Consider the following 27,268-nt stretch of genomic DNA (forward strand, 5'->3'; position numbering starts at 1 on the left):
CACACATACACTTACAGTCTATGCAGTATCTGTATACTTGCAGATCAAACTGAAAGATTAAATTGACCCATAACTTTTAAGAGAGAAGCTTCACAATTTTTATCATGGGGAGATAATACTCCAATTTTTTAAGTACTAGAAACAGTATGTCTTAGTTCTGTTTGCCAATTCAGAGCATTCTGAGGATAAAAAGAGCTTTAAGACAATAGGTAATTTACTCTTCTAATAAGGAACCCCACTAAGTTGTCCTCAAATTTGGAAACATAATACAATTTAAGTGGCATGTAAAATTTGATAACACAGATAGAAATAGTTCAAGCTGGAAGCCAGGACTACACAGCCAGGACTCTGTAAATTGAGGCAGGAGGACCCAAAAGTCTGTGTCTTTACTGAAAAATAGCTACCCAGAGTCTTCTGGGTTCATCCAGGCAGGGGTAATCCATCTTAACAACACTGGCACACGGTGTTGCAATCTTAGAAGTAATGAAAATCAGTAAACAAAGATGAAATTGCAGGCTTAAAGGAGGGGTACTACTTAACTGAAGAATTACTACGTAGGAAGTCAATTTCCTCACATCTCGTAGGTACATTTTCATGAGAACAACTACCCTGGAAATGCTGGCTACAAGGGATATCAGAAACTGTCCCATAGGGATGTTTTTGTTTGGTGCCTGCAAGACCTTCAAACAGTGTAACAGTTTACCTAAAATTGAGAAATATCAACTACAAATAGATTTCCAGCTTCTTTTAAAACCATATGGAACAAACGTCCAACGACTTGGAAAGTTCGAGTCCATAGCTGGCAGACACTGAAGGACCTGTGTGAGAGTTTGCTATAGTCTCAGCCGCTACACTGAAGGACGTGAAGGACATGTGAGAGAGTTCGCTACAGTCTCCGCCGCGCCCCACGGACTCCAGCCTCCATTCCCAGCACTGCACTTGACCCTCCAGCGCTTGCGTTTGAGACCTTTGTCTGGCACAAAGCTCATGACCCTTCCCGATCTCCACTGCTCGCTTCTGGTGGCCCTCAACTCCCACAGCATCTGACTGAGTCTGGGTCCACACACTGAGACAAAAGAGCTTCTCAGGCCAAGCATGGAGCTCACTCCAGTAATCCCAGTGTTCCAGGGACACAAGCAGGAGGACCAGAGTTCGGTGCCAGCCCGAGCTACATGTAATACTGTGACCTTAAACAAGGCTGGAGTTGTCATCAGAGGCAGTGTTCTTGCCTAGACTACACAAGGTCCTCGCTTCCATCCCCAGCACCATTTAAAAAAAAAAAATCTAAATAAGCAAATAACTTAAGTCTCGTGAAGGAAGAAACAGACCCATGAAATACCCACTTGTCGTAGGTTTCTGCAGGTGTAGCAACACAGAAGACCACAACCAACGGGTGTGTTGTATGTGGGACTGAGCTGCCCGCTGAGAGTCCACTGAGACAACAAACTTAACTGGCCCCTGTACACACTGTAGGAAGAGCACTTAGGAACCCAGGTCCGGTGACCCAAATACTTAATCATGTCAAAAACCATCCCTGCGATAAAGTTCTTCCTAATCACTCAACATGCTTCAACCTAAAGTCACCTCGTCGGCTGTGAGGGTCTGACTGTTGTCACTGGTTTCTGTTTGGTTCCTCGGAAAGGGGACAGACTAATGCTTCTGGATTTCCAGGCTGCACCAGAATTGCCTGAAGATGCTGAGTGTTAGGGGCCTGATATGCAACACAGCCATGTCCCCAGGTGATGCTGAAGATGTTCCCAGGTGATGTTGAGACTGAACAAGCCGGTTCCAGAGCAGCGGTGTTGCATTAGCAGGAGGCAGTACTGGCAACAGAAGCACCAGGGGTCAAAGACAATGATCACCTATTTTTGGCACCCAACAGGTTTCCCCATTCCCAGGACCCAGTCCATTTCTGACGGAATCCAAACCAGAACAGAGGCTTTTTTCTCTCCAGAGAGATCTGGCTTTGTGTAAGGTGCGTTAAGCTGGCTGGGGTGCTCACAGATGAGCCTCATTATCCCTATGTTGCTAGGCACCTCGCTAGTGGAGAGTCGGTATCTTTTTGATACGCCTTATTAAGCATTTTCTAAGCTGTAGAGTAGACAGAGAAACTTCCAGAAATGTTGCTCACAGATGCGTCATCTGTTCCCAGTTAGTGACGGCTCCTGTCGGAATCCATGTTAAGATGGTGCTGACAGCTACAACAGGTGCTAGGGAGCCAGGCCCTCCCAGCACACCATGTTCGCACGTGCGTGCTCCTCTGCCACATACATCATGCTCCCACGGGCATCTCACGAGACCTTCCTGCTGACACTGTGATTTGGAATTACCTCGAGGGGCTAGGGCGATGGCTCAGTCAGTAAGGTGCTTGCCTTGACAGCAAAGGACCTGCAACCTACAGTAAACAAAAACAGTAAGGCATAGTGGCCTACAGGTGTAATTCCAGCCGTGGGGAGATAGGCATATCCACAGATTCCCTGGTCAATCAGCATGGATACTCTATCTTAAAATAAATAAACAAACAAACAAACAAAGAAACAAGCAACAAGTAGATAATACCCGAGAAGTAGCACCTGCCATTTTCTTCTGGCTTACACAGACACACACACACACACACTCAGGAGCATGCATGTGCATAAACATACTTGAACACACAACCCCACAACCCCACACACCTCTGAGAACATGTAAAATTGTACAATTAGTACATATTTAAGTTGGAATCAATCTCTCTCTCTCTCTCTCTCTCTCTCTCTCTCTCTCTCTCTCTCTCTCTCTCTCTCTCTCTCTCTCGGAAGCACATGGTCCCCTGCCTATCCAAACACTAACTTTCCCCCCTCTGGATCTCTCCCTTTCACTTCCGTCTTTCCCTCAGGAAAACATGACTCAGATGACCGGCTGCCTCCTGATAGATAACGCAGGGGTTTTCCTCCTGGAGAGTGACAGTCTCCTTGCCTCCAGGTGGTCAAGAAACTGGGCTGTAAGTGAAACAGAACTTGCCAATTATTCCCCCACTTCGATTCCCTCCCTCCTTGCCCTTCCTATTGAGAAGTGAGACACTGAGTGTTTTCAAAAATATGTTCAACTCTTGCTTGCTGAGAATGTCCCAAAATACCACCTATTCAACTAAAATGGCTCTGATTTCTAAAATAAAAATTAGGACAGACCATCAGCAGAGCAAAATATTTTCAGTCAGATCTGCCAGTTCCTGTACTCAAACACTTTGAAAGTTTTCAAACACAAAACATTCTAATGTCTCCCACCTACTTTAAGCCTGTGACTTAAAGAGCTGCTTTGTCTGCCCCGGTAAACACATCTGCATCTGACCCTCCTGGGCACAGGTTAAAAACTGTTCAATTGGCCATTTGATGTCAGAGAAAACAAACCGGGCCAGGAACGCTTTCACAGAAACCCTATTCATGGAGGAATGAGCGACTTCAGACACGGGAGCTGCAGCAGAACGCGCCAGGCAAGAACAAAGATGCGAGCAGAACGCATGAAGGTGACAAGAGAAAAGGCTGGATGCCCAGCACACGTGGCAAGGCAGGATCCAGGACACGGGGAGGCCAGAGGACTTACCTAACCCCGATAGGAAGAAAAGAGACAGACAAACATTCCAATTTTAACTGCTGGGCTAAAGCACTGAGGTTTAAAGAGATGAATGAATTGTCCCAAACTTGACTTCAGAGTCCAACATAACCAACGTCACAGTCTAAAGCATCATCTCCAGAATAAGGCAACATCCCCAGCTCTATTCCCTACATTCAGGGCTACCACAGAAGCCAGATCAGAGCTGGGTGGTGGTGGCGCATGTCTTTAATCCCAGCACTTGGGAGGCAGAGGCAGGAGGACTGCTGTGAGTTCAAGGCCAGCCTGTTCCACAAAATAAATTCCAGAACAGTCAGGGCTATTTCACAGAGAAACCCTGTACCAAAAAACAAAACAAGAAAACAGAAGCCAGGTCAGACAAGGCCATGCCCTGCTTTTTGTCCCGAGCACAAAGTTTTCCAGTGGCCGTCCACGGGCACACAAGCCCTCAAGCCCAGCTCCAGCTGCCACCCCACCAGCCTCGCTCTCTGCTCCACCGTCTTCCCTTTCTCAATGCCCCCACAAATTCACGCACTCCGCAGGGCCTTGGCACCAACTACTCTCTCACATGATAGTCCTCGCCCTCATTTTCCACTACCAATTCCTTCCTGTGTTCACACCTATACGCCATCTTCTCAGAAAGGCTTCCCTGATCACACCATCCAAAGGAGCCCTTCACCAGTTGCCCAGGTTGCTCTCCTCCACATCTCTGCTTTGTTTTCTTCTTTACACTTAACAACACAGGTTATGTTCTCATTCACCCGTGTAGTGGGGCTGGTAGGTCACCCAGCTAACTGTTACGCGCCACATCTATCCGGTTAAGAGCAGCCGAAAGCCTGTCCCTAGAGCATCACCCTGAACAATAATAGGTACTCACTTACTCATGAATCGCCATCAGCCTCCAGAGCCATGGGCTCCCCTCTGGCTTCCCCTCAGCAAACTGAAGGGACCACAGATGAAACATTAGGGAAGAAAAACTTGTCTGTGCTAAACATGTATACACCTATTATTCTTATTCTCATTGCCTAAGCAACATAGTTTCACAGTGGCTCGTATATCCCCTACATTTTATATTCAAAATAACCTAACAAGATTGGAAGCATAAGAGACGACACGTGTAGGTTCCACACAAACTCTGTGCCTTTTTCCATAAGGGACTGAGCATCCAGGCTTGTTAATATCCAGGAGTCCTAAGTCAAACGTCTGCAGACAGAGAGGGATTCCGCTTATTAAGCTAACTTGAAGCACTCTTTTCTACCACAGCACAGTGTCACCATAGCAACACTAAGTGGTTCTCAAAAGAGAAGCCACCCAACTTTTTGATATCCCCATCTTCCCAGAAGACACTGGGGGAGGGGGTCCTCTCAAGAAAGGAAAGGAAGTGACCAGGAAATCCACAGGGCAGAAAACAGCTGATAAACCCGTTTTACTTGCCTCCTGTCTACCAATAAAAAAGGAGGTCCTGCTGTCACAAATGATCATGTGACGTGAGAAAGGTGACAGCCAGTCACAAGGGTGCTGCATATTTAAATAAAAATCATCCAATTATATACCATTCATTAACTTGGAAGTGTTAAGAATTAATAACAAATAATTAAGTGGACGATATTTATACGCCATATACTGTACCAAGTGTTCTCCCTATACCATATCTTTTCATTCTAACTGAAATCCTGTATGTTCGTTATCATGGGTCCCTTTTCCAAGATGAGATGTGTGTGAAGATGAGCTTGGCAAAGTCACGTGGCAAAGTTTTCCAACCTCTGCGTGTCGGACACATGACCTGAGTCAGGTTCTGTCTCCCTCCAGAGTCCTGGTGTTTTCAGTCCCTCAACCGGCCCAGCCTTCTGGACAAAAGCAACTAAATGGGTACACTTTGACGAATCTCAAGAGCACCAAATAGGACCGTAACAACTACGAGTGTTGTTTAAGAAAGTCAAACACACGTGTACATACGTGTGTGAGTCTACAAGCCAGATGTGCTAACTGGACCATTTGGACAAAAAGCATTGCACTCAATGTAAAAATAAAGTTGGGTTGGGGGTTCAGTGTCCAGCATGCCCAAGGCTCAGGATTGGATCCCATCACTAGAAAATAAAATAGTATTAGTGTGTACACACACACACACACACACACACACACACACACACACACACGGTTAAGAAAGCCAGAGAAGAAATGTTTTGTTCCATTGCTGAGCTAACATCCCAACTGCTAGAAGGAGAAGTTCCTAATATCAAGAATTCTGCAGGAACTGCAACCCGAGCAAGAGCAACATTGGCAGGCCCCAGAAATCATGCCTTCCCACAAGCGTAGGTTAGAAGGAACCAAACATTCATTCCCCACCCACCTGGACTAGAGGAAGGAACTGAAGCCAGTGAATCAAAGCCAGCCTCAGCTCCTGGCCTCCTGATCTGGGACAACTCATCTAACTTGCAAAGCGTCACCTCTGGCACCCCCAGAGACATGAACAGCCTGTGCAAATGGTTAAGGAAAGGAGACCTGGGCAAGCTCGGCAGCGCTCATGTAACTAAAACTGCACTTACTCATGTCAAGCCCAGAAAATGGCTAAGCCAGGGATAAAACGCCAGAGAAAGCAGAGATGGGAGCCAAACAGAGAAAGGAAAGTGAGATGAGACCGCAGATGTCACCAAGCATGGCTAGCTGCGACGGCCACAGGAAGAGGCAGCAGCACACTGAGTCTGATGGCCAAGGCTGGACAGGAAGAGGTGCCCTCCCATCTCCGAGGTACGGAACCCAGGATGGCCAAGTTTGGCACGACACGAACTTCTGAATTTTGAAAACTGCTGCGGCTATCTATTCCTGAGGTGGCATTTACTGTCTCTGTCCGCCAAAAGCGAAATATACACCCAGGAATCTCAAAATCAGCTAGGAGTGGTAAGCTCCACATGGCCCCAGCCCAGAAGACATTACAGGCCAGTGGCCCCGTCGTATCATCCTAAGTACAGCTGAGCCACATGAAACAAGCTTCAGCCACGGTAAGCACTGACTGACCTGCAACACCTCTCCATCACTCACCTTAAAGAGTAAAATAATAAATAAATAAATAAATAAAACCCAAAATTGTTATGAGCTTTCCAAACGTCCCAGAGGACAGATAAAGACTCACAGGGGCAACGTCTCATTTACTTTGCTAAGAACTACATGTGTTGTTGCTAGGTGATGCCTGGAAACAGAAGCACAAGTCTTAAGATTGCCTTTTCTGTCTTAATGAGTGGCCAAGTCAAATACCCTCAAACTAAGGGTGAGTGCTCCAGGACTCAAGCACCGAGCTCGTGTGGAGATCGCAGCCCCAGTGACAGGGGAGCGGCAGGGCCTACCAGCTAACTTTGAAAACATGCTTCTGTCTGTGTGCTGCAAGAGGGCTTCTCCAACCGTAAAAGGTGTGTGATGGCCAGGGGATCATGTGACAGGCCTGAAAATGCCAGAGGAGGTCACGGACCAGATGCCAGGTGGGTATGAGTGGTGGTAGGAGGGGTTATTTTAATACCATGTTAGCTGGAAGTGGAATTCCTCTTAAAGCAGATGCCAAGGAGCCAGGGGGTGTGGCTCAGTGGGTGAAAGGGCTTGCCAATCAAAAGTGATGACCTAAGCTCAAGCCCCAGAACCCAAGTTAAAGTCAGGCACGTGGCACGCGCTTGTAAAGCTAAAGTAGGGAAGCTGAGACAGGAAGGTCTCTAGAGCTTGCTGGCCAGTCAGCTAAGCTAATGGGAGCCCCGAGCCCTAGCAAGACACTTGTCTCAAAACACCTGAGGAATGGCATCTGAGGTCGACTTCCGATGACACACACACACATGAACATGCACACATACACACAGAGGAAACGAGAAATGTGGATTGTTTGCCCCACATGAGCAAGGGGTACGTATCATCAGTCAACCTAGAACCTTCCTGATGGGCTACATGTGCCACTCTAATTCTCAAAATCCACCTTACGAGACCTCACTGCTGGGAGAACAGTCCATGACCTGAAGCTATAGGATACAGGGAAGGAAGCAATAAAAAAACACAGCATAGCAATTTATGGAGCACTTATATAAGATCACAGTCAGAGGCAAACCGGGATGCCAACTGATCTGACTGCGGTGCCCACGCTCCCAGCCACTCAGCTCCCCTGTCTGGCATGAGGCATCAGAGATGAAGAGAGCTTCAAAGCGCACACTGCTTGTAAATCCATGACCCTGAGCAAACCCTCCTTCCTGCCTCCGTCCCTTTAATACGGGCTAACAATGGTACCTACATCTCTGCTTGGACTTTTCTGAGGACTCAAAGGACTGTGTCTAAAGCAAGCTCTTGAAACAGCATTTACCACATAATAAATGCTTCATTTAATATTTTTTCCAGTATAGTGATTAAGAAAACTTTATTGCTGAAGCCCAGGAAACAGAAGCGAGCCAGAGAAGGAGTCGGCGGGAAGGAGTTTCTGAACCTACAGTAAAACAGCTATGGCTCCCGAGACCTCCCGTTTCCAGGGACCACAGAGGCTAAAAGGAAAGGTGCATCCTGAACTGGACCCAGAACTGCACAAACCTGACCCCCAGATACTGTAGGGAGGAAAGACAGCGCTCAACAGTGAGGGAGCACATGGCAGCTGACCTACACTGTGAAACCCACCAGCCCCTCCACGAGCACACAGTGAGGCCCTTTTTAAGAGTGCTGATATGTTGTATGCTCGGGCATTCCAGGGAAAGAATGAAGGACAGGCAGATGCTTCCAATGCCACCTGCTCTGCCTTGGGAGGGAAAAGTCCCTGCCACTGTCTGACTGGCGGTCCGCTGGCCGGCAAGAGGCTTCGGGCAGGAAAGCTGAGCTATCCAGATGTGCTCGCTCAGTATCACACTGACTGAGAGCTGCCAGTTCTAACTGATCATGGCCAAGAGAAGGACAGGGACACTGGACAAAGCAGTGTCTTCCTTCTTGAATAAAGGGCTCAACAGTGTGAAAGCAGAAACGCAACTAGGGGCAGAGACATATTCCAGAACTAGTATTTAAAGCAAGCTGAAGGAAACCCCGTCTATTTTAAGGTTTTGACCTGAGGTTACTGAAGAGAAATGAAAATGACAGCATTTCTACAGCAGAGCAGGCCTGTAGTCTGTAAGCAAGAAACTGGGTTTGGGTCCCTCTTGAAGTACATGTATGACCGTAGGTCTACATTCTGTGTTCAATGCCATGTGGTAGACACTCAGGCTGCCTATCAATGCCTAGGCTTTCTTCTTTCCTAACTGCATTTCAACTGTGTTAAGGTCACAATGTGCCCAACTCAGTGCTGAAAGTGCGGTACAGTGGTAGAGTGCTTGCCTACCACATGTGACGCTCTCAGTTCAATTCCCAGCACCGGACATACACAAAAATCTACAGTGACCAGCTCTCTCCGGTTTAAAGTGATTGTGTGGCCACTCTGACAACTGAGATGGAGCCCATACGACTTGAATGGGTTTCACAGGGAACTTTTTAAAGGGGAATCTTGGCTGTCATTGGGTGTTGATACTAAGTTTCCCTTTTCCTGCTGCACAGAACCTGAGACAGACTAGTCACCTGCATGAGACCAGGATGACAGCAGCCCCTGGGCTGTCCAACCTCAGACTCTCCTACAAGAGAAAACTGGAACTCACAGTTGCTTCTGTTGTGTGGCTGCCTCGACACATTGTAAAACTCTGCAAAAAGCCTTTAACCAAGTTGTTTGGTTGGACAGGCCAGGAACTAAGAATCCATCTCATGTATACACAACTTTCTGACACAGAGAGACCATGTAGAATAAAACACATACATGCTAGATGGCTCTCCACCACTGACACACAATATTTATACATTATATCATGAGAATGCTGTGTGCCTACTCCTAGGCGTGCTTTAGAGTCTCGGTGTTTTCTCTGCATTGCCCTGGGAAGACAATCCTGAGAAAAGGGAACAGAGCAGCATTAAGCACCTGGGTCAAATACTATGCACCAATCGGCTGGGTGACACCAGTCAAGGTATTTATCTTCTCTGTGCCTCGGTTTCCTCCAGAGCAAAATGGAATAAGAGTTCCTGCCTCAAAGGCAGCTGTGCATATTAAAGTAAGCTGATACTTGTATGATACCTATCTATCCCTGCGCCTGAGACTGTTAATATTTACCAGGCATCTATTCACATCATGGTGAAACTGCTAATGGTGTAGGCAAAGTTAATAATAAAAGCCAGATGGGCGTGTTTATCCAGCACACTGCATTCTTTCTTAACATGGATCTGTAATATTGACATAAGCCCAAGCGGTAGATGTGGCTGAGTGTAGATGGAGCTTTTCACGGCCTTTGTAACTCCCACACTCATAGTCACAACAGCAGGAGTGGCAACATCTTCGTGACAAGCTGCTTGTCACGGGGATGTATTTATAAAGTGGGAGCTGTGCAGAGAGACGAGCAAAGACAGCTAAAAGCAGCTCCTAACAAAACAAATGGCTTATGTCAGTTGTTTGGGGAAAAGTCATACCTGTGAGACATTATAGCAAGAAAATCTCCCTCAATACGTCACGCACTCTGCAAGAAATGGCCTCTTGCCATGCAAGAGTTAGGCAAAGTATTTCCACCTTTTATCTTTGTTTCAGATTCTAACACAGAAAGTATCTAGGTCTTTCTATGAGGTCAAAAGGGCACAGAATTTGTAGGATGCTTGCCAAGTGCCAGGGCAGGTATGTAACCTGAGAAGCGAGCACCAAGGGTCCTAAACACAACTGCTCACCCAGAGCAGCTCAAAACTTTCTCTAACGGAAGTAACCCCAACCAAGCCGTAAGACCAACGGCCAAAGTTCCCAAAATATGCTTTAAACTTCCTCCCTTTTAAATCAATAATGATAATAATAATCATATGCAAATTAACATTTTCTCCCCATCCTAAGAAAGGACAAAGAGTCAAAAAGAGGCCTATCATCTATCTGTCTATCATCCATCTATCCATCATCTATTTAGCTATCATCTATTTATCTAGCATCTATCTATATCTAGCATCTACCTATATATCTATCATTTATCTACCTATCATCTACCTACCTGTCATCTATATACCTATATATCTACCATCTGTCTATAGTGAGGGTGTGAAGATCTCACTTCATCACCCTCCTGTCTGCCTGGTACCATTTTTCTGACACATTATTAAGTAGGCCGGCAGCAGCAGAGAAAAGCCAGAGTTATCCTCTGTCAACTCCTCATGAGACCAGAACAGTACCATACAACAGACACAGTTGTGAGCCACAAGCATGAGCCATGTCACTGCAAAATCACAGAGGCCGTAATTAAGAAGAGGAAAGTAAACAGCTGGAGTCCATTTTAGCAGTAAATTTTATTCAAAATATCATGTTGATATGTGATAAACATGAAAGTTGTGACTATTTCTATTCCTTCTTCACACTGTCTTCAAACACGGATGAGCTGCACACATAGCGCACAGCAATTGAGATCGGTTGGTACGGTGGAGCTGGCCATCTGCTCCATCCCAGCAAGCTAGCTGAGGCGCCTGGTACTGTCTTCAGCACAAATTACACTTCGTGTTAAGGGAATGGGCTTAAAATAACTTTTAAGTCTACTGCTGCTAACGCTGTGGTTTACTGTTCACCCTGGCACAGTCGCCAAGACCCGTGTATTCATTCTCTTTACCGTAGCTTTACCTCAGAGTCCTGGAAATTCTGGCCACTGGGAAAACAACTTCCTAAGAAAGTATCCGGTACCCCTCCCCAGAGAAGACGAGAATGACCACAGGGGCTGCGGACACTTCCCTACCGGGACATCCCCTTCCAGGGGCCCGTCTGAAACACTGACTTGAGAAAGGACAGGAGGAGTTTCCACTGTACCGCAGCCATGGGCAGGGGAATTTGGCCTGAACACACCAGCATCATCTACTCCTCCTGTCTACCGGGAGGAACAAAAGCAAAGGCTGAGCACTTAGCCGAGTGTGCAGCACTCTACGTAGAGCTCTGGTAACTACTACTGAAAAAGGGTGCCGCTCCTCACCTGGAAGACCAACTAGAAGGGGCAAGAAAAGTAACTTGAAACGAATGCTGAAGTGAGGAGGTGGCACCCCTGAGAACACACTAGCTGATTTTCAGGGAACTCTGTTCTATTGGAAGGGGGACAAAGAGAGTCAAACCCCTCTGGCAACTGTCATGAGAGAAACGATAAAGTAACAGAGACGCTTCCACTCCTGCTGCCCTGCCCAGCACCCACTGGATTTCCTCTTTCCGAGCACTGTACAGAACTGGACTGTAGTTCCAGACACTCTGCTCTCTCTTAGGGTTTAACTGCCCTCAAAATGCTGCGCCCCCGGGGGTCTTGGCGCCTGCAGAGCTGAGTCCCTGCCTCTGCGGGAGTCCTGGTGTTGGAATTCTCTAATGCACGAAAGACAGTTCGCCCTCTCCAACCCAAACAGACAGGCTGGACTGGCCGCAGGAGTCTCCGACTACCTGCTCAACCACCCGCCCAGTCACGCCCGCGGTCTGCTCCGGGCCCGCAGCCTTTACTAGATCCAGCGGCAATCACCCACACAAAGACGCCTTGTGTCTCTGCGCTTGGAGACGGGCAGCAAGTCGCGGGCACGGTACCCGAGCAGGGCAGAGAGAGTACCCTGGCGCCAAATCCCCTGGTCCCGCATGCCCAGCACATCTTTCACGGAAAGGCCATCCCACTGTTCCCTGGCTTAAATATGGGTGTCCCGTCCGCTGCACACAACGCGCACCCCCCACCGAAATCAACCGCTCGGAGCAGGCGCACCAGAAAGGGGCGCACAGGCCGCTCGGCAGAAGTTTGCTTTGTCGCCCGCAGGAGGGGCCAAGCACCCCAGTGCCCGACTCCTGGCCCGCCCCATCTCCCGGGCTGCAGAACGCGGGGGGTCCTCCACAACCCGCTCACCTCTAGTCCAGTCCACCACTTGTTTGGGGCTCCACTTGGTCACGGGCTCCATGGTAAGCGACTTCACTGCCCGCTGGGCTAGGAAGTCAGCGGCGGAGTGCTGCAGCCCGCGCCTGCGGTTGTCCCCTGCGCGCCCTGGGCGTCCGCTCAAGCCTGCATGGCCGCGGTTAGCGGGCCATTCCGCTGCGGCTCAGCCAGGGGAGCACGGTCCTGGGCCCCGGCGCACGGGACAGCTGTGTCCGGTGTCGGCTGCTGGTCCAGCTGCAGTTCCCACACGCCGCTCAGTGATACAGTTGCTCCTCGGCGACCTCCGCAGCTGCGGGAGCACCGCTGCGACCTCAGACTCCAGGCCGGGGCTGTCCAGGCATTGGACTCTCCTGGTCAGGAACTTCGAGGTCGGCTGGCACTCCGCGGCTCCTGCGAGCGGCGTCCGTCCCCGCCGAGGTCCCCACTCCGCGTGCGCCGGCGCCCCGAGTCTTCCCGCCAGCCGATCCCACCTCCTGAGCCACCGTGGCAGGCCGCCCGGGCGAGGAAGAATGCAGAGCGTGCGCGCTCGAGTTGCAAAGTTTCAGCTCTGCGCCGAGCTCGGGGAATAAAAGAAGGGGCGGGGCTGAGCGGGAGCAACACGTGGGAGGGGGCGGGGCCGAGTGGGAGCAACACGTGGGCGGGGGCGGGGTCGCGATGACGCGAACTCTGGTTACTTTCTCCCCGGCAAGCTCAGCTCAGCTCTCCAGGGCTCTACTTTTCCTTTTCAGAAGGCGGGCTGTCGCAGCTGCCCGAGTACCTGGCGAGCCGGTTAGCTCCGAAGAGGTCCCAGCCTAGTGGGAGCCGAACAGTCCGAATCCTTGTGAACAGTTCTTTGTTGTTTGTTTAAGTAAGACGTGTATGTTCTTGTTTTAAAAGCTTCGAGTGAAGATCTTGCCCAGCCATTCGGCCGTCTTCATTTTACGTTTCCTACACTAAGTCAATTATGTGTGTTTTGGGCAAAAGGGTGGCGATGTACCACTGCCCTCGGGCTGCTGCAGTGTATCGACTCCTCAGTTTAATAATAGCAGAATGGCAGTTCTTCGAGCTGTGTTTTGCCATAATGTAATATTCATATTTTCACAATGACCTAACGCTCGATTTGGATTAGTCATTAACCCTGGGGTGAAATTTGTCAGCAAGCCAAAAGAGAGAGAAAAAGAGAGAGAGAGAAGGAGGAGGAGGAGAAGAAGAAGAAGAAAAAGAAGAAAAGAAGGGGGAAAATGACCAGTTTCCGCCTCCGACAAGGGGAGGAGAGCTCTTTCCACACTAGAAGCTTCAATTTGGAAGCAGAGCCTGGCTCTGGGGAAAACCCTATAACCAGTGTTTACCTCCCTCTGGCCCTCCCTGCTCTACCTCCCACACACATGCTAGACACTCTTTTGGCCCCTAGTGAGTCTTCTTTCAATTATAGTTATTGATTTCCATCTTCCCCATGGCGACTATTAACCCAATCCAGGGCAGAGGCTGTTTGGTGTTGGGTGGACTGAGCTGGATCTGTTCTCCCACTTCCTACTACCTAGCTCCAGGCCTAAGGGAGTGGTTCGAGTTTATTCATTCAGTAAACACCCGCAGATGCATCCTCAGTCCCAACCACTGCCTTCATTCAATATTTATCGAGTTGGGATAGGTGCTGTTTAGTACCTGGGACAATCACGGCTAATACCCAGTGATACCCAGTGCTCAGTGCTCATTAGTTCTGTGTGTGTGTGTGTGTGTGTGTGTGTGTGTGTGTGTGTGTGTGTGTGTGGTATAGTATGGTAGGCATATAGTGTGTAAACTACCTTAGCCCTCCTGTGTAATTCATCTATACAGTAGAGAGGTCCAGCTATCAAAAATAGCTATCTTTTTAAACCAAAAGTAATAAGCCAACCCAGAGACTTGGCAAAGACCATGAGAATATTCCTGGTAGCATAGTTGCTCTCTTTTTAGAAATGATCTTTGACCTGTCTCTTTCCTTAACCATCTTTATGGCCTCAAGAGAGAACCATCTTGACCTTTGCTCAGAGGGAACTGTTAAGACAGTTTCGACGATCACCGTATGACCAGGATGACCAAGCAACAGTGCTGCCCGCTGAAACTGGGGCAGCAATAACTAGGTTGAGATAATATGAATCAGGGTGTAGAAACAGAATCACACAGAGAATCAAGTGCGAGTGATTTTGCTGGAGAATTTTACTTGAGGCTTTGACAATGTTTCTTTGCCTTCGCTGGTGCATTAGAAGCTGAAATTCCAGAGCCCTGTTTGCAGAGTTTTGTCCCACAGTCAGCACGCTCCACACTCAGCGCACACATAAAATATGCCAAGAAAGGCGTGTTAAAATCTCCAACCTGGAAGGCCAATTAACTATCTAAATGAATTAGCGATCCGTTTACCCTTCCAGTCCTGCAGGCTAATTACTATGTAAATAAGGCTTCTACCTTAATTACAGCTGTTAGCTTGCGAAAGTTTTAGGGTGTGCTGACTGCCCCTCCGACCTCCGATGGGCAAACTTCACGGAGAAAGTTTGGCATATCAAAGAGGTGGGATTTGAGATAAACGGCTCCGGAAATTGATGTGTACACAAAAAGAAAAGAAAAGAAAAGAAAAGAAAAGAAAAGATCGTTTACACATTTGCCAGTTTTCTTTATGCTTGCTCCTGTGACTTTGTTACTTTGTACCCACCCCCTTCGCCAGAAGCACCCTCCTTCCTTCCCACCTTGATACTCACCAGGGTTCCCCCCACGTGACTAGGAAATGAGCAAGCCTTTTGATTGAATTTGACGTGTTACCGTGCTGGTAGTAGGACCCATCTTCCTGTATTTCTCTCTCCTTTTTTTTTTTAATGAGCTCCTTACATATTTAGGTCAATTATTTAACCAACAAAATATGGTGTGAATACTTGTAACATACTGAACTGAGTACAGAGATTTAAAAACACATAGCTAGCCGCTCTTGGACATCTTGGGACTTTCCCAGGAAGGGTTTTTTTTCTGTTGCCTTAATCAGAAGCCAAGGTCCAGGAAGAGCGGTGGGACCTGGACAAGGAAGTTTGGGAATCAATTTCACATTAGCAATTTGAGTCTCTTCAAAACAAATTTTAATCTTTACTTGAAAAGCAGAAACGGAGCACTCTGGAGACATAACTGTTACTATAACTACTGGGCAAAGGCAGGAGTAAAAACCCTGAACCCATCCCCAGTTCAAAACACTTCCCATAACGAAAGAAAGAATGTGTGTTCAGATGCCAACTGCTGCAAGCCTTTTTCCTCTGGGCCGAGGTCCCCGTCCCTCTTTGTGGTGATTCTAATCATGATGTTCTTTGCCTACTATTCTCAGAACATTTAAAACCATTTAATTTTCCCCCCACATATACTTTGTCTCGTGCTGTTTATCTCTTAGCTTGAAAGACCGCAACTAATTCTGCAAATTTCCACCCGGGAAATATCCTGGGGGGTGGGGGGCAATGTTTTTATCTATGACATCACCTGGCCGCAGAGCCATCAGTTAACTCAATTACCCCTGATGCTGAGGAGCCTGGCTCCCACTCAGTTCCAATGGGTCTGCAGCACAGCAATGAGATTATCTCTCTAAAGACACAAGCGTCCCACCAGGTGGTAAAGTTCGCAAACATCTTTTCACTTAAATAAACGCAGCCTGGCTTGCTTGAAGTCTTTTAATCATTCCGGAACCTTAATGATGTCACCCTGCAGACAGCAGGAGAGCTGATGTTGGGCTTCCTCTTAGTCTTTATCTCTCGGACCAATGTCGAGGGCTTTAAGACTGCAAAACCTCGTGTCGTTTACTGGTTCTTTATTATTTCATTTTTACTTTTTTTTTTTTTGTCATACTGGGGGTTAAACCTAAGGCCTCATTCATGCTAGCAAACACTTTACCATTGATGGGTGTCTCCAACCTTTTGACTTTTTTTTTTTAAGGCTGGTTCTGGTCAAGTTATCCAGGCTGACTTTGATCTTGGTTTGTAGCTCACGTAAGTCGTGAACTTGCAATCCTTGGCCTCAGGCTCCAAACTAACAGGTGGCACCAGTGTAGACCACCAGGCTTTCTTTCACTGATTTATTTCTTTAGAAAGGAACCCGGGGCCTTGCACATACGTGTCAGGCAAGTGTTCATCCCCTGCCTCCACTATTTTAAATCACATCCAGAAGAGCTGGTTTTCACAAAGAAACACTGACCACTGTAACTCAATTCCGAAGGCTGTGACCTTTTAAAACAGTTCCTTGTGCTGTGACTCCCACAACCATAAAATTATTTCCTTGCTTCTTCATAGCTGTAATTTTGCTACTGTTATGAGTTGTAATGTAAATATCTGATATGCAGGATACCTGATATGTGACCCCCAAAGGAGTCGTGATGTATGGGGTTGAGAACCACTGATGTAGATGCATAGTTTGGAAGGATTGCTACTTGAAGCAATGTCCACAAACAGTTAAGCCTCTTATCCTTGGATGCTAAAGCAGCTAACAGGGAACACAATACATAGACAAGGGACAGTCAGTCTCATATTCCTCATCCCTTGGCTACGTGGCACTTTCTGTAGCAGGTATTAGATCACAAAATGTCTGAAAAGAACAGAATGTCATGCCCACCCATTGCTGCTCCAGCTCCCTAAAACTTCTAGGACTCAGACTCTGAACAAGGAAATACGACACCAGCCGTTTCAGATTCCATGACCCTTGTTTCCAATAGAAGTTCTGTGTCGACAGTGGCAGACAGAGGCATCGACTGAGAAAGCATGGAGACCATTCTAAGTCTTTGAAAAATCAAATTACTCCAAGCAAATCTTGAGCATTCGAAATAAAACACCGATTTGAATATAATGCTCTAGTATGGACAAGAACAGACAAAAATAATTGTTTCTGCACAGCTTCCTATTTTTCTTATTTGAAATGGTTTAACAGAAATATTTTATAAGGCTATTTCAAGTTGCCAGTGGTGGTGGCACACGGTTTTAATCCACTTGGGAAGCAGAGACAGGCTGATCTCTGTGAGTTTCAGACCAGCCTGGTCTACAGAGTGAGTTTCAGAACAACCAGGGCTATATAAAGAGACTCTGTCTTAAAAAAAAATCAAATGAAATAGAAATATGTGTATTCAAATACTCAGACCTATAAAGAAGCTGTTTTTATGAACACTGAGTTCAGTCTAACAGTTATTCATTCTTCCCTTACTAGCTAAAAAGACATTTAAAGGATGACAATTCTGCCCATCTCAACCTACCGAGGGTTTTTAATGCTACAGTTCGATCACTGTAACCAACACATGAAAATTCTGCTAAAAGCATAGTCAGCCATTCATGCTTCTTCTTTGGTTTGTTGTTGTTGTTGTTGTTGTTGTTGTTGTTGCTATTGCTCTGGTTTTTTGGGGTTTGGTTGGGTTTTGGGGGGTTGTTTGGGTTTGGTTTGGTTTGGTGTTTTGTTTTGTTTTGTTTTGTTCTGAGACAAGGTTCCTCTGTGTCACAGTCCTGGCTGTCCTGGGACTGGCCTCAAACTCACAGAGATCCACCTAACTTTGCCTCCTGAATGCTGGGATTAAAGGTGTATACCACCACTTTCCTGCATGCCTCTCCTTCTTATCCTTAGCTATAAGAGCCAGAACAGAACAACGTTCCTTAACTTTCCAAATTACCCCAGTACGTCTGGAAACACGATAAGCATCTCGGGTGAGGGAGAGGTGGAAATAAAAAGGACAGACCAGAAACGTGGAAAGTATCAGTATACTTCATCGAGAAAGGATAAAGATCAGCACCAGTCAGTGCTTTCCTGCAGGAGGCAGGTGAATCTACAGGCATCTGCGAATGTCTCCAAGGTCTCACTGAATGGGAGGTCTTGCATTTGCTACTGCAAAGTCAGCAAAGGGATGGCTGAGCTCCACAGCCAGCTCACAAACAATGGTGACGGAAATCGCTGACCGTCACAGCTGTGCTATTTCGTTCTAGAAAATGGACCCGAAGGCCCACTCTTTTTTCTATTTAGGTTCCATGAAAATTCTGCTTCTAGTAACTGAGGTGCGGGGGTATAGGCATTCCCAGTCCATTTTCTTCCCCTCTTCCAGGACCTCATCAATAAGTCACAGAGGCTAGGCGAAGTGGGAGTTCAGATCTGGGGGAGCCTCATTTTACAAGTCAGCGGAAAGTCCTTTAGAGATGAAAGCAGAGGCACCTGGGCTCCATGAAATCCTCCTGTCTAAGGGGGAGCGAAGCTAAGATTGGACCTGAACAGCCAGCCAGCCAGGGCTTCACTTCTGCCAGCTCCAAACTATGTCCCCTGTGAAGGTCCCAAACCTGGCAGCCAAAGCAGAGTAAGGCCAGGAGGGTCACAGCAGTGCTGGCCTCACCAGCGGGGACCCAGGCAAGCCAACTGTGCAGTCGGCTTGGTCTGAGAGTCACCTCCCTCTTCCTGGTTATGTCCTTTGGTTACATGGTTTCATCTGAAAAGTACAGGCTGAAAAGTTTCCTTTCTCATGAAAATTCATTTTGGAAAGGAACTGTTCGAAGTTCCAATGACTTTCATATCCACTGTCTCAGCCAATCTATAGCCAGCTATCTGACCCCGAGAAAGTCAGGCTTTGGATCCTAAGGAATATTAAGAATTTCTTTTGCAGCCAAGTGTGATAGCACACACCTTTAATCCCAGCACTCAGGAAGCAGAGGTAGGCAGATCTCCATGAATTCAAGGTCAGCCTGGTCTACAAATCGAGTTCCAGGACAGCCAGAGTTACACAGAGACAGGTTTCAAGTTACTTGTCTTGAAAAATCAAAAAAGGAAGGAAGGGAGGGGGAGGGAGGGAAGGAGGAAAGGAAGGAGGGAGGGAGGGAAAGAGAGGGAAGGAGAAAGAGAAAGGGGAAAAAAGGAGGCAGAGACAGACAGATTTTTGTGACTTCAAGGCCTGCCTAAGATGGCCAAAGATATGTAGAGACATCCTATCTAAAATAATAATAATAATAATAATAATAATAATAATAATAATAATAATAATGATGATGATAATGATAATGATAATAATCCTTTCACCTTAAACTTCTTGGTTCTAGTGGTGAGAAATCAGTTGCTGAGGGCAGCTGAGGGGAGCAGATTTTCAATGCTCCATTGAAATGGAGCAGAAGTCTGCAGCCGTTTCTTCATGTCTGCAGGACTTAGTGGGGTCAGATAAACTCACCAGCTAAGTCAGTGTGGGACACACTGGCTTTAAAAATGAAATGCTGCAGTGATAAGGAAAGATGCATGTGTGCGTGCACATCTCCACGAGTGCACACACACGCATGCAGGTGTGCGTGTGCATGTTCTTGTGTTCATGTGCACATGTGTACTTGCATATAGAGGTCAGAGGAGAACATCAGGTGTCATTCTTCTTGTGTGTGTTTGTTTGCTTGTTTATTATAAGAGATTCTTATACTATTCATAGAGAATTTAGGAGACAGGATGTACCCACACAAAGCTGGCACAACCTCAAGTTTACCTGATTGTCTCTTATACACTTCTCTCATTTCCTTTCTTGTGGAGGTTTGAATGTAATTGGCCCCTATAACCGCATGGGAAGTGGCACTATTAGAGATGTGGCTTTGTTGGAGTGGGTATGACCTTGTTGGAGGAAGAGTGTCTCTGTGGGGGTGGGCTTTAAGGTTTCCTATGCTCAGGACACTGTCCAGTGTCTCAGATGACTTCCTGTTGCCTGTAGGATATAGGACTCTTGACTGCTTCTCCAGCACCATGTCTACTCTACCTGCATGCCTCCATGCTCCCCGCCATGATGGTGGTGGACTGAACCTCTGAAACTGTAAGTGAGACACCCCAGTTTAATGTTTTCATTTATAGGACTTGCCATGATCACTGTGTCTATTCACCGCAATGGAAACCCTAGCTGGGACATTTCTGTACCACTGAGCTCTACAGTTATTTTTCTGCAAAATGGGAATAATTCAAAGACTGGTGTTGCCTTCAGTTACTAATTAATACAGGAAGAAACTTAAAAGCATTCCCTTCTGAAAAAAGACTTCTTTATGTTGTTGACCAATGTTGATTATCTTTAAACGTCCAAGGGTGAGGTCCTGGTCAACCCCTAGCCAAGCTGCCCAGCTTTCACAGAGTCCCTATTGCCTTACACGGAAGACTGCCCAATGGGGAATTCAGTCATGGAGACAACTGAACTCGATTAACTCCAAATTTACCGTTTCATATATTAAGAGGTAAGCCCTGTAACTGTCAACACATATGGGGCCATGGAGTCAAGGTCTCTTCACTTTTCCATTAAAGCATGCAAACATCTCAGCCAAGCATCTTGACAATACTCCCTTACCCTCATTTCTCCATCTTGCTTTATCCTCTGAGGAACCATGCATTCTCTCATGCTTGCTTTCCGAGCTAAAATGTGATTGAACACAATTTTAGAGTTTTACACATTTTACAGCATTTATGGGCCAGCAATCCTAAGCAGGGTATGTGCTTGCGTGCGTGTGTGTGTGTGTGTGTGTGTGTGTGTGTGTGTGTAGCTATTTCCTCTTAATTGAAACATTCGCTCCTGAAAGGTGAAGGATGGAGGGGGCTCAGGAAGCTGAGAAAGTCTTCAGGGCTCAGGCGGCTCATTAAACTTGGGAAGGAAGCTCGGGAAAGTGAAACTTTCCCAAGCCCCCTCCCCAACGTTAAGGAGGCGGTAAACGGTTCCTGGTGGACAGGAGACTGTGCAGCTGAACTGCTTTCAACGGGCAAGTACGCAGCTTCCATAAGCTGTCATCCATGCTGGGGTGGACCTTTCAGTGACACAGCTTCCTTTGAGTCACGGTGCTCCTTTAAGTGACCCCAGTAACCTCACTGGCCCACCAAAATTCACTAGGGAGGCAATGTTTCTTTGTTCGGTCACTGGTGTCCTATTGAAGATGGATAATTCATTCATGTTTCTCTACAAAAAGTTGTGCAATGAAGTCCCACATAGGAGCTTCACTTCTGAGGACCTCAGAAGATACACCACCCAAATCCACTGGTTTGGAAATCAAAAGGAGTTTTTATTTTTTTTAATGAACAAATGAAGATTGTATATATTTATCCTATTCAACATGCTCTGTTGACCTGTTTGAATGGTACAATAGCTAAACTAAAATATGCAAGGATTTCATTTTAGCCGTAGATCATATAGTCCCAGAAAATGAATCTTGTTTAATATAAATGTGAATTAATGATGTGTAACCTTATATTTCCCAGCTCTCTCCGAAATGAAAAAAGAAAATCTCAAGGCGTTCCAGTAAGGAACTCTAAATAGGTTGTATACTAGCAACCAGTGTGTGTGTGTGTGTGTGTGTGTGTGTGTGTGTGTGAGAGAGAGAGAGAGAGAGAGAGAGAGAGAGAGAGAGAGAGAGAGAGAGAGAAGCTCAGGCTCATGCTTTCCTAACTTTGTTATACAGCCCAAGACCACCTACCTGCCTAGGGATGACGCCACGCATGGTGGGCTAGGCCCTATTACATCATTTAGCAATCAAAACATCACACACACACACACACACACACAGAGAGAGAGAGAGAGAGAGAGAGAGAGAGAGAGAGAGAGAGGCCAACAAGCCAGTCTGATCCAGGTGATTCCTCAATGCAGGCTCTGCTCCGGGCTGTCTGTCTCTACACCATGTCAAGCTGACAATTAAAGCAGACTAGCAGACAGAACTCACTCTGAGAGCTCTGAAACCTTTTAATTTATTTTTAAACATATCAGTATAATTAATGGTAATTAAAGTAATTTTAAAATATATAGATATGTGCATAGCTAGGTGTGCTGGCACACGTCTTTAATCCTAGCATTCCGTAGGCTGAGACAGGAGAATCTAAAATTCTAAACTAGCTAGGCTATTGCGCAAGATCCTCTCTCTCTCTCTCTCTCTCTCTCTCTCTCTCTCTTTTCTCTCTCTCTCTTTCTTCTCTCTCTCTCTCTCTCTCTTTTCTCTCTCTCTCTCTTTTCTCTCTCTCTCTCTTTTCTCCCTCCCTCCCTCTCTCTCTCTCTCTCTCTCTCTCTCTCTCTCACACACACACACAAGCATACAGGCAAACCTCCACAACAACTGTCTGATACGGGAAGATGGACTAAAAAGGTCTGTCAGTATATTTAACTGTGCTGATATCTGTCTGCATCAGAAGCGCTGTAACATGAGCAGAGCATCGTAGGTCTTAGTGTGGCCATAATAAGCCATGCAGCTGCACTTCAACACTGGCCAGGCTGGGACAGTGAGTCTCCTCTGTCTCAGAGCCTTCCTTATTTACATCTAAGGACCCATTTAACCATTTTCCACCATGCCCAGCTCAATACCTTCCCTGCTAAATTGGTTCTTTCTTCAGTAATATAATTTCCTCTGTGTTTGCCTGTGGCAGTTACTGTGTCTTCTACTTTCTTTGCATTCACGGACACTAAACACTGGGCTGTAAGTGCTTACACTGTATTTTTGTCATTCAAGTCTAAAGAAGTTTTGAAAAGTCCTTGCTTATCTCATGTGCTCAACAAAGAGTTGAATGTCTACCACCAGCCTCTATTGTACAAGAGGTGTCAATGAAACACAATTGATACAATCTAGACATCGTATACATGTATTATATTTTTCCCTAAAATAAAATGTAACCTCCTCCAAAAACAACAATGTGACTTTAGTAGGCTGGGTCACTACCTTAGTCTTATGGTAAGTGACTGAAGAGATTGTGTGTGAATACAGATTTAGGGCTGGATTGTGTCGAAGAAAAGCAAACTATACAAGTTCTAGTCAATCCTTCAGAAGGAGAAAAGGTAATGCCAGGTCTTGTGTGGGCTGGTTGCACTAAAGCCAGATTGACTGACATATCCCTAAGAAGAGACTACTAGGAAGTAGTAAACAAGAGAGAGAGAGAGAGAGAGAGAGAGAGAGAGAGAGAGAGAGAACGGAGGAGATGAGGATGCATGAAAGAGTCAGAGGCATGAGAACTGAGAACCAATCATGAGGGAGTCCGATCCTGAAAATGACATTGTAGTGCCTTGTGAACTCTTGCTGCCTATGGTGATAAAGATTGAGATACTGGCCTTATGTTTGGAAGAGGTCACAGTGGGGAGGAGGCCATGGGGATGTATGTGGTATGATGGGATTTGTCAAGAAATAGCCTCATTTGTACTGGGGTCAATAATTTCAAAAACTAAAATATAGGGGGAAATAAAAAACATGAGCCAGGTTCAGATAATACTCAAAAAATCATAATACTGGTGAGAATAAAGTCATTTCAGAAAGAAAACAACTTGTTAAAATATAGTCTTATAAGTTATCTGTGCCACTTATACCCTCGTAGCCCAAGAAAACTACAACTCTCTACTCTTTTAGAGTGAACATTCTTGATAGACATTGCTCATGGGTTTATACAATGGCTAGAGATAGATAGATAGATAGATAGATAGATAGATAGATAGATAGATAGATAGATAGATGATAAATACATAGATATAGATAGATGTAGATAATAGATGTTTATGAAGGAATTATCTATACATGTCTATATAATATTAATTTTTCACAATAAACAAGTACCTTTTATTAAACCATTAAAATGTTGGGTGGTGTTGGCACATGCCTTTAATCCCAGCTCTTGAGAAGCAGAGGGAAGTGGATCTCTGTGAGTTAGGGGCCAGCCATTGCTCTGCAGGGCAAGTTCCAGGACAGCCAGGGCTACACAGAGAAACCCTGTCTTGAAACAAAACAAAAACAAAACAAGACTTTAAAACGAGGGAGGAAAGTCTGATTTCAGCCCACATGGTTTCCTTTCCTCAGAACTTGCCCTCCAAGGGCGAGGGAACAGAGGCTCTTACAACTCGGGCGCTGCTCAGTCGGTGAGTGAACTTTCCAGGAGAGAATTCACTCCCTGGCCTGCAGCAGGCTACATCAGCCAAAGAAAGCCGTCAGACAGACAGAGGTTGCTGCTGGCAGTAGGTCATGGAGCTGGCTTCCTATGAGACAGTAAGGCTGAGGAGAAAGAAAGGGCGGTGTTTATCACGGTTGCTAATTACATATGCCATGTTATAGAGTGCACAGCTACCTGACTGACACATGTGGGGCCCCATGGCCCTTCTCTGGCACTGACCCTCTCTATGGCGGTGGGGGGGAGACACCTATGGACCTCACAGGAAAGACTCACTTGGGAGCCTTTCTAGACTCTGAGCCAAGTAGCTGGAACCTCAGAACACCTCAATTAAAGATATGTCCAAGTCCTAACTCCCTGAGGGTCAGTGCCTAAGCAGGTGACCTTATTTGGAAATAGCATAAGCACAAGCAAGTAAAAATGAGATCAGTGTGAGCCCTAATCCAAAAAGAACAGTGTTCTAATTCATTAAAAACTAAGTCCAGACACAGAAACAGACAGAGAGAGAAGGAGAAGAGAAGGAAGAGCCAGAAAGAAAATGGCCATGCTCAAGAAGAGCATCCTTGGAACCCCAGGAAGGAGCTGATCTTACAAACATCCTGATTTGAATGCCCAGCCTTCAGAACCAACACACAGTGAGTCTATTGTTTAATCTGCTAAATTTGAGATACTTTGTCTTGACAGATTTAGCCACAGAATCCACTGTTCAATAGCCCCAAGTTTGCATCCAGTGCCAGAGGCAGGGGAGGCGGGGCACAACTCTGTCCACAGGCAAGGAGAACTCCCAGTTCCAGGGTGTGGCTGTGTGACATAGAATAGCTGAATCAGTTGTCCACTGCTTCCATCAAAACCCTCCAAGCATGGAATGGCAGCAAGGAAGAAGAGAAAACAGGGAGAAAGGCCCTGAGCTTAGGGCTGCTAACACTCCAGATGCACACTGCACAGCCAAGGAAGCCTGTACAAAAACAAATAAATGAATAAATCAATCTATTTATTTGTATGTTTATTTATTATTTAATTATTGTGCACATATATGTGAATGTGTGTAAGCATGTACATGTCACAACTATATACAGAGTCCAAGAACCATTTGAAAGAATTAGCTCAGCTCTCTCCTTCTCCTGTGCGGGTCCCTGGAACCAAATTTGGGTCGTTATCCTAGCATCCGGCATCTTTTTCCCTATGAGCCGCCTTGCCAGCCTTTGTCTTACGCCTCACCTGTGTCCCACACTCTGGATGTTGTTGCTTAGGGGCAGCAAAGTTTTCAATACTCCTCTTTTCTCCACATTTCCTCAACTGACCGGTTTTAACCAGAAACTCGACTAGACTCAGGCGCATGCTCTACCCGGTGTGGATTGCAGTCGAATATTTAAGGACATTATGCAAAGACAGAGGTAAAAACAAGGGATGGGGAAATGGCTCCCTTAGGAAAGTGCTCACTGTGCAAGCACGAGGACCTGAGTTCAAATCCCCAGCACCACATAAAAAGCCAGGCATGATAATGCAAGTGTGTAAGCCCAGCACTGCCCGGTTAAGACGGGAGGATCCCTGGGACCTGCTGGCTAGTAGGTCAAGTCACATTGGTGGACTCCTAGCTCAGAGACACAAGCTGTCTCAAAATTTAAGATAGAGAGATTGGGAAAAACACCAGATGTCAATCTCTGGCCTCCATGTACATATATGTACATAGACACAAACACATACACACATACACCACATGCAGACACACACATAACAATAAAAGTTATTTTCAGATAACCAAAGACTAATGGGATCTGTTAAGGTCGAGTTCGTAGTCTCCTCAATCCCAGTACCTGTGAATGGATTTTATTTGGGAATAGGGTTTTGCCGAGACAGCCAATGATACGGTTGTCTAGACCAGTTACCGAGTCAATCCCTGCCGTCCATTTATCTCTGCTTGCCAGCATCTGAACCACAGGTGCATGGGTCTGGAGATTCAAACTCAAGTCCTTATGCTTGCACAACAAGCCCTTGACCAAGCGATCCATCTCCCCGCCCCCAGGCTGCTTTTCTTTAATCATTATACTGTTTCTGCCCAAATGCCAAACTCACTTAAGGAAACATAAGTGACCAGATTTAAAAGAAGGAAATGCCTGACAGCATAGTCACCAAAAGGCAATCTGTAGATGTGTCTGTTAGTAATCAACCTTCTAGCACTGCTAAGTGTGACCACGCTCATTAAGTGATGACGTCTTTAGATTATGTTAAGCCTTTGGCATGATGATTTTGTATGTACGGTTTGGAGACTTCATTGGTCCAGGAGCTTGATATGGTCAAATTATTTTCAATGATATTCATGTTTTTGTCAGTAGAATGTTCCAGATGCTGCCAGAGGTATGGTCTTGCAGCAGACTGAACACACACAAGAATGCATCTTCTTTTGTGCCAGATAGAACACATTTGCATAAGTATCATAAACTATCTCTCTTCTTAGAATTTTTTTGTGTATGATATCTTTATCTATATTTTTAATATATTATTCCAGGGTAGGGAGACGGCTTAGTCAGTACAATGTCTGCCTCACACACATGAAGATCTGAAATCCCCACTCCATTTAAGAGCTAACGTGGTGACTCCTGTCTGTAACCCCAATGTTTGGGAGGGGCAGGCAAATATCTAGAGCCACCTAGCTGAACTGATGATCTCTAAACTCAGCGAGAGACGCTGGCACAGAAAATAAGGTGGGGTGTGATGGAAGAGGACCTCCAGCCCTGACCTCACGTCTGGGTACTTGTGTCTGCAAGCACGCACGCATGCATGCACCCACGTGAATGTATATATGCCTCTCGTGTTATTTCTGCAACATCATTGCAGAGATTTTAATAAGTCGTAAGTATTTCATAAATTTCTCAGTTTTAGTTTCTGTTTGGGATAGTATTGACAGCTAT

The 27,268-nt window shown here is 46.1% G+C and overlaps 1 protein-coding gene across 1 annotated transcript in view; it reads right to left on the bottom strand.

Annotated features, from left to right (window-relative positions):
- Positions 1–13,057, bottom strand: part of Cnksr3 (CNKSR family member 3) — a 90,900-nt gene extending 77,843 nt beyond the window's left edge. The window contains exon 1 of the mRNA XM_048419999.3: positions 12,489–13,057. Coding sequence (XP_048275956.2) covers positions 12,489–12,540 — 52 coding nt within the window. The 5' untranslated portion in view covers positions 12,541–13,057. The remainder of the gene's footprint in view (positions 1–12,488) is intronic.
- Between the last annotated feature and the right edge of the window lie 14,211 nt (positions 13,058–27,268).

This window comes from Myodes glareolus, chromosome 1 (assembly GCF_982192425.1).
Source record: "Myodes glareolus chromosome 1, mMyoGla1.1, whole genome shotgun sequence".
In the NCBI taxonomy this organism is placed as follows: domain Eukaryota; kingdom Metazoa; phylum Chordata; class Mammalia; order Rodentia; family Cricetidae; genus Myodes; species Myodes glareolus.